Consider the following 14694-nt stretch of genomic DNA (forward strand, 5'->3'; position numbering starts at 1 on the left):
TGAACTTACTATTTTGAGTGCATGAAGTGCAATAGCAATCTGGGCAAGGTAGCTGAATTGGCAGGACCAACAAACTACTTTAAATTTGTGAAAATAACGGCGAGTGTAGTGGTTGGGATTAACCATAGACTGTATATAAATAATGGACGTAGTCACAGTGATGTCACCAGTTGGTTTGTGGACTGCCCGTTGGAAGCATCAAGTTCAGCGTTACACTCGTCGCCATCTTGTGTCGCCATCTTGTTTCCTATACGGGGAGCAGACCATATTTGGACTGTGGAGGAGCGAGAGGGATCTGACGACACTGACTACACGCCTCTCTACACCTCAACCTGACTGAGAGAAGCCACTGTTAATTCATGTTAGCATTAACTGGGATGTTCCTTTTGGCTAGCAAAAAACAAAAACAAAATGTATGTTAGTTACCTCAGAAAACTGAACAGCAACTCCTTGGAGTGTCTGTTAGTCCAACCGAATGCTGAACAAGACATTTTTACTGAACAAAATGTTCAAATAAACTGTTATTAAGTGAAAATACAGTGAAAAGGTCAAAGTTATGAGACCAAACCGGTAAACGTCCTTTTTTGTATCTATATAACGTTGTATATAACTTTATTGACATGTTGCCGTGGATACGCATTGTTCTGCTTTTCTCCTGATGACGGCTCGCCTTGTTAGTGACCTGTCAATCAAAGGTAGCCACACCACAAATAATATGATTTTGTATCTTCTATTTTCTTCTAAATGGGGCCATTATTTAAACTATTAACATCAAATTGACTTGAAGAAGATTTGTTACTAGCGATTGAGACCATAGTGTTGTCCTAAAAAAAATTCTCAGGTAATAAATCAAGTGAGAAGTTTTCTCATTTTGCATTGAAATTAATGAACAGAAATGTTTTTGCAGCCAAACTAAGCACCCGCTGCTGGAATTTTCGGTAGAAAGCAGCTTAAAGCACTTCCTGGTTTGCCTCCCTGCTCAGAACCGGAGGTTGCCGCCTGGGATTAAACCAAGCATCAAACTATGAAAAATATAAGTTGTGCATGTGTTGTTGTTGTTTTTTAAGTACCACTATGCTGCAATTAAATAAAAGCCATTAATGTGTTAATCTATTAGTCTGAATGTAATTACTGCTGATACGGCATCATGTCCAGCTGATCTACTGAGCTTCAGTTAAGTGCATAATGGCGATACATCATTTGAGACAACACTAGTTGAAGTCTATTTGAGTCGATGAAAAGTCATTACATTTTAGTCAAATACACTGAAAATGTTTTCTCTCTTTAAACCAGTGGTAGATTTGTCCATCATTATTGGGTCTGTCACACCCACCTGGCCATTATGGGAGCCAATCAGCACCCTACAATATGCTAAAATATGTTTTTTGTCAAGGGTATTACATGTTGAAATGGTCACAGTTAACCATGGCAATGTTAAAAAAGGTTATTGCAGAACATAATTACAGTTTTTGTTAACCAAATTAACATTATTTTAAACATTTTATGCTATACTTTTTTTAAGCATGTAAAGTACATTTTTGAAACCAAAAAGTTGCATCTTTTTTTTTTTTTAACCCTCATTCATAGCATCTTACCATGTTAAAAGTTGCTAAGTCCATCTCATCCTTCCATTGTCTGCTATTCTATACTGCTCCCCCCACAAAAACCTTAATAAAGAGTGTTTGTACAACAAAATAGTGTCTTCTACCGCAATCTTGCTGACCTAGTAGTAGATAGTGAGGTACAGTTTAAATGGCGGATGGGTCAAACAAAGGGCAGACTTTCACCCAGGAGAACAGGGTACGTGTCCTGTGTGAAAACAAAACTAAACATGTTTTAATGTAACTTCTTTTAGTTACATAACTTATATGGTACTTACATTTTGTGAATCACGTTTCTTTTTACATAACTTAAGTTTTTTATGCAACCTATAGTAGTCCTGTCACCCTCGTATATACTTCACTTCCGGAATTTATGTACATTTATTTACTGTTTAAACTGTCTTTTATTACACCTAACGAGGTTGGTTTTGTAGCCTAAATGCACAGAAACGGCAGCCTTTTTTATAACTGCAAACCGTACATGTATGTACAATGACGTGTGTGCTATTTTTAGAACACTTTGACAACATTCATGTGTCGTTATGAGTGGTTTTGATAAAAGGTATATTCTGTTGTTTAGCTCGGCGATCTTGTTGACTATGCTGTAGCTGTGGGATGGAACTGTCAGTCACAACCAATAATTGCATAGAAAATGTATGTGTGTAAAACTACAGTAAAGCCAAACTTAAATCCAGAAGTAGGTCTTCAAAGTCTGGTACAACTTTATCACAGTTTGTTTAGAACCAGTGTAATTGTGTGACTGTTTGTGGTCTTTATGCTGAAGTTGCCTTGTGTCATGTCACCGTATTATGAAGCTGGTAAGTAAAATGTTATAAGTGATAAGAATGATGGCTAAAAGTACCAAAATTAGGCCCAGGATGTGAAAGAACATTTTTTTCTACCCGGGGCATCTCAAGCGGGAGCTAGAGCCACAACGAGACTGAGAAGTGTTGCTATTTTAACAATCTAATTACAAAACAACAGCAGATTTCCTCTCACTCATTGCATTTGAGCCTTTTTGTAGCTGACAAACAAGAGATCAAACAAAATCTGTCGATTGTTTTACTCCCACATCCCCAAAACCTGTTTAATTCACAATGTTTCACAAAGGTCCAGACACTTTCTGCAGACACCTGAGGCGTGTGCTGATGTGTTATTGACAGTGCCGGTCCATGCGGGAGTAAATATCACTGAGGTGTGAATTCACCTGGGGGGGCTGCTGATCTCATATTCCTCCATTTCTTTGTTTTCTCCCCGCTGAGTCAATGAGAGTGCTTTCTCTCCTGTGTTCTCAGGAACGAGGGGAGCATCTCTGCTCCTGAGGGCTCAAAGACGAGGATTATAAAGTTTTTTTTTGTTGTGTCATTTGCTCCTGTTCAAAGGTGAGGTGACACATGCATGTTGCCCGTGGGAGTCGTATACTGATGCTGAACAGGGACAAACTATTGAAAAGAGAAGTAAAGAGCGAAAACCTGCAAACAGCCAAATGCAATTGCAAAGAAGAAGGCGGCGTTGAGAGCTTCAGTGCCACATTGGAAACATCACTGTGCCAAGATTTTCAACTAACTGAAAGTGGCAGATTTTTTTTGGCTTCGTCTAAGTGATTTTCGTTGTCTTTGTCTCTTTGAGTTAGCATAACACTATCTACTGCATCCATGGATGGAGAAAAGAAAAGAAAGGAGATTCTCGATTGTGAATGTCATTGCCAATAAAAACACATTTTTGGGAAAACCAGATGGGTCTTTCGTGTCTCCTTTGTTGTCTTGTGCAGAATGCAATTCTGTACAGTGCACCATTTCAACATCTCAATTGGATGCATTCTCTTAACCCTCTAATCCCCAAGCATTTTCTTTTTCAAGCATTTTTCAAGCATTTTCAAGGCATTTTTTTTATTTGTTCCTGTTGCATTTAACTCACTCAACTGTTCACTGCAAAATAAAATCCCTGTATCCCTATGGAAACAGCACAGTCATGGCTAGAGATCATGGTTAAGAGAACTAGAATAAATGTCTAAAGCATATCACAATTAAAATGCAATAAATCATAAACAAACAAATGACAAAAAACTTTGAATAAAATTTGATCTATATTTATAGATCCAATTTGTTTGTTTCTTTCACATGCTATACATATTGAACTGTTTGAATTTTTACAACCCCTCCACTCTGCTCTGTGTGAACTCTGTGGTTCAGTCCAAGTCACATAACCATTGGCCGAGTCATTTATTGCTTCCCAGTTGTGCTGAGAAGTGTAAAATTGAAATATTTTTTTACACAGGATCTGGTTAGTGCTAACAGATTTCTTTACCTTTTGTGACAAAAGCATTCCTCACATATGGATTTCAAGGACCACTGAAAAGTTAAAAGCATGACAACAATGCCAGTTTTTACATTACAAAAAAAACATGATTTTCAAGCCGACTGCAGGCTTTTTGTATGTCAGATGGTTGACAGATGGTTTTAAAGTTTGACCTGCTGTCTGTAAGATGTGAATTTTTATATAGTAAAATGTAAGTCTGTTTTAATTCAGTGATATTAAAAAGTATGTTAAAAAAAACACTGTGAGCACCTGTTATGGCTGTTAGGTTCCGTTAAGTCGCGTTTCCTTTAGGGGGAAGAGTGGCCACCGGGAAAGTCTCAAGCCACGCCCTCTCAAATGTCCACTCACTCTGCCTGTCTCCATTACAAAAAGGCCCCCAAAGGGATTTACGAGACTCCGGAGGTGACGTATGGTTTTCGACCGTCGCATAATCGCTTGGGACAGTTTCGACTGTGATGTCACATACTCGACCGATTAAACATCTCTCAACTGTGGCCCCCGTCCCTAACTGTGCACAAGGTCAGAAGCTGATCATAAACAAAGCAGCATGTCTAATTATGCACAGCGTCTCCACTGATCATAAACATACAGATTGTGAAATAACGACATCGCTAACTGTGCACAGAGTGTCCAGTGCTTGTTGTAAACAAACAGAGATCACTAAGTGAACACCTCCTGCAGCAGCAGCACATACACATTGTACTGCTACAGAGCTAACTGTTAGCCTATTAGCAATTTGCAGACTGGACGCTAAGGAGTTAACATCCCCTCCGGCTCCAGCTGCAGCTGGGAGAGACTGCTGCAGGAGGACTGTGCCGCTTCGACTCGTTCTTACTCTTCTTAAGAAGAGTAACGAGTCTCCAAAAGTCTCCAATAACACCAGAAAAAGTCGCTGGATTTGTCGACAGGCGCTTTTTTGAAAAATAGTCGCTAAGGGGGTCTAAAAAGTCGCTAAATATGGCAACAAAGGCGTACTTCGTCACATCCTGCGTTCTATCCAATCAGCAACCAGGCTTTTTTCAGGGGAGAAAAACTGTCCTGCTCTTCAACAGGAACAAAAAAAGTCCCGTCACAGGGCCGCTCCGGACACCTCATATTTAAATTAGGGGCGTTTTGGCGAGTGAGACCCGTCTCATTCCGGGTATTGGGCTGTAGTGGAAACGCCCTTTTTGTCAGAAACTGTGAAACTGTGAAAAGTGTTTCTAAATGACTTTGTAATAAACAAAAGAAAAAGCTCAGGAAGGGTTTCAACAGAGGTTTTGATATTTAAAAAAAAAAGATTACCATGAATACTCCAAACAGACAGAGCAAAAAGAAACAACATGTCACTCAAAAGAGATTCTCTCTCACCCACCTGACGCGACAATGATCCCCGGCGCTGACTCCCTGCTGGCTATGTTTCCAGATGTGTAGGGATTTGCAGACACATGGAGATGGAGATGTAACGAACAGTAGGGCTGCAGAAAATAAATCACAAACTTGGTTATCAAAACTATGATCGTAATAACCTTCAACAGACGCTTCTGATTAAAACGGCTGTTGCATCGATTTGGAGGCACAACCCTCCCAAGTCACAAGTTTTATCACAAACACCATTTCCCCATTGGCTGCTTTCACCATTAATTTTGATTGGGTTAACCTTTACCGACACAATTCTCATTACGACCCAGCAAAATGCCAGTAGTGCAGGCCATGTTGTGACGGGCTGTTTAGAGGTTTATTAAAACTCTGACATTTCCTGACAAATGACTGTATAATATGGGAAGAAGGCAAGGCATGCCACAGAATCACTAATTGGTTAAGATATATATATATAAAATCTTGTTAAAACGTTAAAAAAAATTGGAATGCTGGATTTCTACTCTCATTACACAGATAAATCATGAGAAAAAATGATTTGAATCCATTATTATTATATGTTTCTCTGTCCATTCTAATGGACAGAGAAACCAACAATATACATGTTTTTAATGACTCTAGCTCATATTAAGGTAATAATGAATATTTAGAACAAATTGCATATATGTTTTGTACTATTTTAACAAAATAAAAAATAGATTAATTCAATAATTTCCAATATCAGTGTTTCTTGTACACTCTATAGGATGCTATAACATTTAGTTATAATATGATGATTATATTGATGGTTATAAAATGATATGAAGTTTATGTTATCAGCTTATATTGTAAGATGATTGTGTCATTAATATATATATATATATATATATATATTCTTTTTAAATATGCATTCCTTGCATAGTCTATGTTTTGCAGTTACACCCTACCTCAATTTGTCTGCAAGCTCATTCTGTGAGAAAATCGTATCGTTTACCCAGTATCGGAAATTGTATAGAATTGTGAGTTGAGTGTATCGTTACATCCTTAGAAAATATTCATATCATATTTAATCACATTACCTATCTTGTCAGGAAGGGGGCTAAATAACACACCAAAATTACATTTGTCGAGGCATCTACAAACGTTAAGTCTGTGTAACATGATATCACTTATGAGACATAATTGAGCTTGGCAAGAGCCATCCTATACTTTAACCATAATGTTCTCAGCCCTAATTCAGAATTTGAATAGGCATGGATCGAAAAACAAAATCTTTATTACAGATTTAGGACTAGAAGAACTTAATGCGCTGTGCTGGCTGTATCTCAAATGAATCTTCACAACAACAGGTCTGTGGAGGGGCTCTACGGGTTAAAGTATATAAGAGTATTGGATTTAGAAATGGTAAATTACTATTATTTTGACAAGTATGTATGTGATTGTGTTTAGTTCATGCCACTTGGGGCACTCCAGTCAAAATAGTCTGGACACCTCACTGACGGTTGGCCATGCTTGCTAATGATCAGATGAGGTGGAGCACTGTGATTGGCTTCCCAACACCCAATTAAGTAAATCTGAGCATTTGGATAGAGTCAGATGACAGTAATCATAGAGCCTGATTTCCTAGAAAAGTTATGTCCATTGGAATGGACAGCAGATCAGAGAGGAAGTGCTAATGCGCCGAGCAGATGAAGTATGCAGCAGTGACACAAACCATCAAATCTCCACCTGTCATCTTAGACTGACTCTTTTTTTATTCAAGCAGACATTGGAAGAGGCTGATTGCTCTTGGTGGGTATCCAAACGGTTAGATTCTTTACTTTAAATGTCTAACTTTGGCTTTTCAGTGAAACTCAACGAGATTGTGAGAAGCACCTAACTTTCCGAAGCTTCCAGGAACAGAGAAGCGCCGGCTTTTCTGTCTGACACCTCTTTCTCTCTGTGTTTCTTAAATGGGAGGTCGGCTTATTGGACTGAATCAAAATGGCTGACCTTTCAGCTCAGCAGCCTCAGAGCACTCAGCTTTGACGGGCGCTGCTCTTTCTAAGCTTGGCCTCTCATTGCTGCTGGGATCAGTCAACTCCTGTCAGGGCCTCTCTTTGATGGAAGTGCACACATACAAAGAAAAACATGTATGAACGCAGCAAGCTCACAGATATAGGCAAACACTCACAAGCACACAGTGAACGCTGTTGCCCCTCAGGTCTTTGCTCGGGGCCTGCAGTAACCTCCAGTCTCTGCCTCTGTTGTAGGTGATGTGCGTCTTCACTTGGTTGTCCGTCTTTTTGTTGGCGAGGAACATCCCCTTTATTCCCGCTACCTGGGAAATTAGAAACAGACAGCTCCTAATGAAAACCAATGCAGACTCCACATGTCGAAACGATATTAAGCATTTGCATATCTTCCTGTCACATAGCGGAGAAATGAATGTGCTGCAAAGAAAATCACACGCCTTGGGGCACTGTAGCCACACACACTTACCTCTTCTGTATTCCCAACAAAACCAAACACAGCCACAAACGCTGAGTGGTAAATGATTGACTGTCTGGGGACTTTTGAGTAATCAATGTGTGTCTTAAATGAATCTGACTCCTTGTTGGAGGCCCCTAGGTATAGCTTAGGGATACTGAATTGAGTCAGCGAGCGGCGCATCAAGCGATGAAACTCCACTTTTGTAATTGGCAGATACTTCAATCTCCCTTGGAGGAGAGATTTAGCATATCCCACGTTTTGGGTGGCGACCCCAATCAAGACAGTGGATTTGATTTTATCACCAGGGCCACAGCAAGGCACGAGCAGCATCATCAACACCTTCATTATTTGATTTAGAGATATAGTTTTAGCCTACATTTCATGTCTGAGTGCCAGAGCCTAAACTTTAGCCCATAACACACTTTTTTTGTTATTTCTTTTTGGATTAGCTGCATTTTGTGGAGTAATATCTGCAGTTATTCATCAAAGAAAGAAATAATCTCAGCCTCGCAAAAATCTATATCCCTGGCACAATCCCCCTTTTGCCTTTGTTGATGTCAGCACTTTGAAGCTGCTTCGTATTCACACAATGCGCTCTGAAGACTGTAGGCCTACAGCAGCAGGGGTTGTTTCCAAAATGACAAAACAAGTACATTTCATCATCTCTGCCTCCCAGCTCTAAAATATTGATCAGTGTTCATAATAAACTTGCGGGCTGAGCGCTCATCAAGCACGCCTTTATTTGATACTATCATTTAAAAAGGAGAAATTGGCCAAAATGAATACCGCAGACGTGGGGGTGGGGGAAGGCCTCATGTACAGCATACCAATCAAAAACTAAAGTAGAGTCATTCTGGTTTCAGCACCGCAACGTACTATGTGACCATGTTTGCTTACCTCATAGAGGTCGACCATGACGTTACCCTCGGGGCCCATGCTGCTGACCACGTTCTCCAGGGCCAGAGTGTAGAAGACCCCCGACGTGTCAGACACGTACAGGTTGTAAGTTTCGTTCTGGTTCCACTCCTGTACGGCTGCAACCACGCGGTTTTCATCCGTGCTGATCACATGCAGATCCTGGCAGATAGCACAGTTAACATTACAATAATACATAATAATTTGTCATGTTAAATTAATTTTTAATATTCCCTTTTATCCTGCTTTTGTTTTAATGTGCAGGCTTTGTGAGACTTTTTTGCTGCCTTTACTTTAGAAATGAAATGAGAAGTGTTTTTTGGTTTAAAGAGATATGTTGAATTTGTATTTGATGAGAAAGATATTGTTTTATGTGGTTTGAACATCAAAGTTTCTTTTTTCGTAAGCCAGGAGGGGATCCAGGAGGGGATCATGTGTTTGGTTGTGTGTCTGTTGTCTGTATGTTTGCAGCTACACTGCAAAAAAAGCCAACTTGTATTTTTTGGCCTAAAACAGTGATTTAACTTGGTAAAACTTGGAAATATAAATGATTGACATTTAGGGCAATAATGTAAGTAGCACAACAAAGCAAGCCAGTTGTATGGTCAAAAACAAGTTGTTGAGTTGTTACAAGCGACAATAGTTCAGCTAACTCTTATTTCTTTGTTGCGAAATGCGGGAAAGCCAGCTTTCCAAGTTGGCACTGCACTTGAAGTCTTGTAGTGTTGTTGTGGCTGTGCTGTGCTGCCTCGAGCTGGAGTCCACACAGGTAAGCAACCCTTAATTAAATTTAAAGTTAAAATGATATGGGAATTTTATTCTGAGTTGTGTTGTGCAGTTTTTTACATTGTTTGTTGGAGAATGAAACCTACACATTTTCAACATTTAAATACAAACAGGTTTTGAGTCAGCGAAAGCTAGCAGCTAACTGATGCTAGCAGCGCTGCTTGTTACAGCTACAAGAGTAGCCATTAAGGTATCAATGCTAACTTAAAATTGTGGTCGCAACATTAGCTGACATTTCATAGCGGCGTTACACTCGTGCCAATTCAGCACATTGCTCCGGTTCTGCTCTGGCAGGACCACTCTGAATTTCTCTTGCGACCTGACCAATAACTGTCATACTGTGCACATTTATGACTCAAGGACCTCTCGTGGTTGCAGTGTAAAACCAGCTTTACAAAAATCAAATATATTTTACTAATTTTTTTCTCAATAATTTATAATCAATCTTTCTTCTGTTATAAACATCATTTGTCATTTCTGGCTTAATTATCAACAGTAATATTAACAATAAACGTATTTTGGTTTATAATCTGTCATTTTTGTGAGGCCTATTTATCCATTACATTTAGTGACATCTATTATAAAAAGACATATATTAAAAAACATATATATACATTTTTTCGCAACCCCCTGGCGCCCCCCCAGGGGGTCGTGACCCCCACTTTGAAAAACAGTGGGCTAAGCTGATAGTTTAGCTCAGGGGTGTCAAACTCTGGCCCACGGGCCAAATTTGGCCCGCAGTGTAACTTTATTTGGCCCGCGAGGCAATACCAAATTATTATATTATTATTGTACTATAAAAGCTGACCCGACGGTAAAAGGTTTATTTATACAATGTTGGCCCGCAATCTTATTCAAGGTTTAAATTTTGGCCCATTGTGTGTTTGAGTTTGACACCCCTGGTTTAGCTAATCTGTTGCAAGACATATTTTGACCTGTGCAGCATGTGTACATCGCGGAGCCTTACTTTTCATTTAGTTCGGTGCAAGTTTGATCGCAGGATTACATTTGTGTTTTTTCTTGTTACTCACACGAGATACGGCAGTAAACAACACCACCATTACTTTCTGTCATCAACTGTGGTCGATATAACCACGGGTAGTGAGGCTTTCTACCTGTTGTGGAAGTTCATGATAGATGGTGTCATGTCTGGATTAAAAATATTTTCCAGAGGTGCATACAGTTCTGTGCATTTCATCACATTCCCCAGGAACTGTCTGGATGACTGTAACTATGATGCGACTACAGAAGTATGTACCCAAAATAAACAGCTTTTACCATGATCTCATTTGAATAAAGAGATCAAAAGTTTACCGTGTCAGTCCACAACTTTTGAAATGCTTGTTTTCTGATTGGACTTCAGATTCATCAGAGCTATTCTATGCAGGAGATTCTTAATGTCTGGTAGAGATCTGAGGTTTAATATTCATTGTTATATTGAATAAAAGCAAAAACATTTTTTAAAAACACTACACCAATTTACCTCCTGGAAAAAATCAGCAGCTAACCTGAATATACTCATAAGAGTGACACATAATGTGCCAATGGAATATATATAGACTTTAGATTGTATACTGTTTTACACTCCTGCTGGGTTTAATCATATTCAATAATCAGAACAGCTACACGTTCTGTAATCACACACTTTAACTAAGAGGATACTACAATCATTAACACTATGTCAGGCTTATTGGGCAGAGATTATGCAGCTGAGGCCATGCTGTTTGGCTGTGTGCTTCATCTACCTCTTACTGTGCCAATAACACCTTGCAGTGAGCCGACAGCAACCGGGGCGCCTAGGGCTTGATTGAATAAAACATGTCTAATTGTCAATGGGGACGTGACAAGCGAGGCCATGCGCACACAGAGCAGCACGGAATAACAATTTTGGAAACACTGCGAGAGTTACTTTTGGCCTTGATTTCCCATAAATAACAAAGAGAGTGTCATGCAGAGCCAGCAATGAACTGACGCCTTACTGCAACTTAAGCCCACATACCAAAGAGAGCTGGATGTGCCTTTAAATTCAGGAACCCGTCCACGGACTGCAGCACTACTAACTAAATTTGAAATTTGTATTCTCATATTTCCTTGCTGACCCATGATAAGATTTGGACTCATTAAAATCTGGTCATGTTAATTGAATTTTAATCAGGCGGTCTATTGCTTACCTTGGGCAGTGTGTACTTGGGCAGCTTCATTGGTGTAAAGACATCTCTTTTGGCAGACACATAGTAGATCGGCCTCCCTGCAGCTGACACCTTAAGGTGATGAAACCGTTGAGTGAGAACATTTCGAAGACACATAAAAAACACACAAAGCATTTTTCACCACCATAGGGACACATAAAGCTGCACTAATAGTGCCTCTCAAAGAATAACCTTGAAAAATATCTTAGAAAATCCTTGCACTTTCTGTCTCATACACTACTCTAATGTTTTTCACAGAGCAAACTGGACAATTACCTACCTGGACAAACACATACTCATCTTGCACCACCAGAGAATTGGGGTCAATGTAGCCGGGGAATGGTTTGCCCTTGTTGGCATCTGTGCAGTTCTGCAGCTTGCAGGTGACATACAGCGCCTCTGCTCACACACACACACACACACACACACACACAAAGACACACACGTCAAGCCATGGCATCAGCAATGGTATTGGGCAATGAAGAAAGGCAGCCTTCACCCAAAGCCAAGCGGCCTCTTTTGGCTTCCTATATTACTCGTGTCAATAAAGCGGTCCCAGTAAGGGAGGAGCCGGGCGGAGGGGAAGACAGATGACCAGAGAGGCCAATTGCTTTCTTTGCCTTCAATCGCAGCACTGGGAGAGAGCCTGTCCCCACATGTTAGCCTCTGCCAAATATATGTCGGCTTCGTCCACAAGCACATGATCAATAGTGATAGTCTCTGGCTATGTGACCGTAACATCTGACACAGCTGATGTTTGCTATGTGTGTTTGTATGATTAGCTTTTCTCTATTGTGTTGGTCTCAAAGCGAGTGGTCTGACAGAAAGGTGGCACTGATACTTTAGAGGCTTTTTCAAGCTTCGTTAGAGGAAAAGATTAAAGGTATTTTAAAGTATTAAAAGGGTACTCCCTAATTTTGTGTTTTATTTCCACAAATTTCGGGGGATTGTAAAAATGATGGTAAAAACTGAAGTTGCAGGATCTAATGGGACTTTCAGTCATTCACATGGGTAAAGCTTTAAAGAAAATATTTAATTTCAATTTCATTTTTTTTAAATTATATATCAGGCTAGGTGCTATATAAATACTGTAAAAGTGTCTCATCAAAAGATCTTGACTATACTTCCTTCAGACAGCCACTCAGCCGCTGCACTAGGTCGGTACACTTAGAAGGAGCCATTGCTAGCCGCTAAGCTATGTAGCTAACAGAACTGAGTAACATAAACAGATGAGATTAGAGATGAAGTCACTAAAAGCAGGACAGAGATATAAGTGATAAAGCTAAACTAGCATAGGTGTGGATAAAGTGAACAATCATTCACAATTATTTGTAACTTTAACAGAGGTAACTGTATTTATGTTTACATTGTGGCAGATAAGAACATTTTTTGAATGTTGTGGTCATGGTTTATAATATCAATAGATAAATATATATTGAATTGAATATGTTATGCTCTCCATGTTTTTTTCTTTTGATAAGAGTTGGTAGTGTGGGTATTTTTTTTACAATAGAAGTGACAACACACCAAACGGCATATTTAAAACGCATTTAAATAGGTAAATTTGAAAGTAGTGTGTGTGTGAGTGAGTGATGTCTGTAATGTCCATGTTACCATTTAGTTACTGTTTTTGTGGAGTAACTAGTAGTAAAGTAACCAGTTAGACTTACAAAAGTAACTTTCCAACACTGTTAGTTAATGATTAATGAGTGGTATATATTATCAACTTACATTAATTGAGTCCCATTAAATCTTTTATTGGTGATCGATGAGGAAGTTATTATTTGTGCACCAACAATATATAAGATACACAGGTTACAAATAATTTAGTATTAATTAACAAATACAACATAAACTACAGCAAATGATAATAATTAGTAAACGATATTACTCATGGTTTAGTTGTTTTTCACAGTAAAATAACTTTAAACAAAGTTTAATTAACTATCAATTAACCATTTATGAATGATGTTATTATAAAGTGATACAGAAAGTAATATATATATATAAGAAAATTAAGCAGTTTTGAGGAAAAGAGAATAGAAGTCACATCAGACTTAGAAAGCAAATCAAGTCAAAAAGCATATGTAAACCCACAATATCCCAGTGTTCATTGTCATTCAGCAGGCTGACTGATATTTCTCTAAAGGTACGTGAGTGCCACTGAGCTAAATCACTTGCTTTTAAAAGCATTCTAATATATGCATTACTTTTCTCTCCATTGTCATTGTGCGTCCCCAGACTCGGCCATTTCTGCTGTCCCTTTGCATTACCCTTCAGCAGAATTGTCCACACAACTCCCAATTCCTCTCTGCTTTAGCACAATGTTCACGATACAGTACAAAGACACGAGAAAATGGAGCTCTGAACTCAGAATTCAATTACTCACGTCCTTCAGAGATGCTGGTTTCCAGGTGAATTAAGCCTGGCTCTTTGTCCAAACCCATCTTCGACCTGAAAGGCAGACAAATGTGTTTCAGGAACATCACCAATGGTCTTTTGCCTTCGGGCAGATGCCACCTATAGCTGCTGCCTGACCTGATAGATTTCAAGCTGCAAAGTTGTACAAATTTATCACTGCAGAGAGGTTAAGCCATGTGCTATGGCAGTTTTGGTAAACATCAGCAGGAAGTGAGGGTAGGATTTGCTTTGTCTTTGTCTTCATTTTGGAGTTTGCAGTTTAAAGTACGATGAAAAAGGACCTCAGGTTTGCTGTGTGATCTAAATGTTTAGAGGCTCCAGAAGGTCCTTTTCCCTCCAGACGGATGGAGAAAGACGTTTCCTGACATCATTAGGAGAGGAAAAGCCATTGATTTTCTCTCTACAGTAGGGATGTCCGCAGATGGAATAGCATATAATCATTACGGCATTAAATATGTATTAAAAAGACTGGGGGATCAGAGGAAGCAAAGGCAGCACACACATGGAGGGAGAACGGGGAGGTGGAGAGAGATGGGGAGAGAAAGAGAGAAAGAGAAAGAGAGAATGTGTCCACAGGTAGCACACACATAAATGGAAAGAGAGAGAAAGGCAGTCTGTGTGAGGGGAATGAGAAGCAGACACTGTCAGAGACC

At 39.4% G+C, this 14694-nt stretch overlaps 1 protein-coding gene across 2 annotated transcripts in view; it reads right to left on the reverse strand.

The window, feature by feature from the left end:
* The window catches only part of LOC131968917 (VPS10 domain-containing receptor SorCS1), a 218965-nt gene that overhangs the window by 49070 nt on the left and 155201 nt on the right, over positions 1–14694 (reverse strand). For both annotated transcript variants that reach the window (XM_059329983.1, XM_059329974.1), the window contains exons 6-11: positions 14010–14074; positions 11901–12019; positions 11603–11692; positions 8628–8807; positions 7432–7578; positions 5275–5377 (exon numbers count right to left, since the gene is read on the reverse strand). In XM_059329983.1, the coding sequence (XP_059185966.1) occupies positions 5275–5377; positions 7432–7578; positions 8628–8807; positions 11603–11692; positions 11901–12019; positions 14010–14074 (704 nt within the window). The remainder of the gene's footprint in view (positions 1–5274; positions 5378–7431; positions 7579–8627; positions 8808–11602; positions 11693–11900; positions 12020–14009; positions 14075–14694) is intronic.

Source organism: Centropristis striata, chromosome 1, assembly GCF_030273125.1.
Source record: "Centropristis striata isolate RG_2023a ecotype Rhode Island chromosome 1, C.striata_1.0, whole genome shotgun sequence".
Classification (NCBI taxonomy): domain Eukaryota; kingdom Metazoa; phylum Chordata; class Actinopteri; order Perciformes; family Serranidae; genus Centropristis; species Centropristis striata.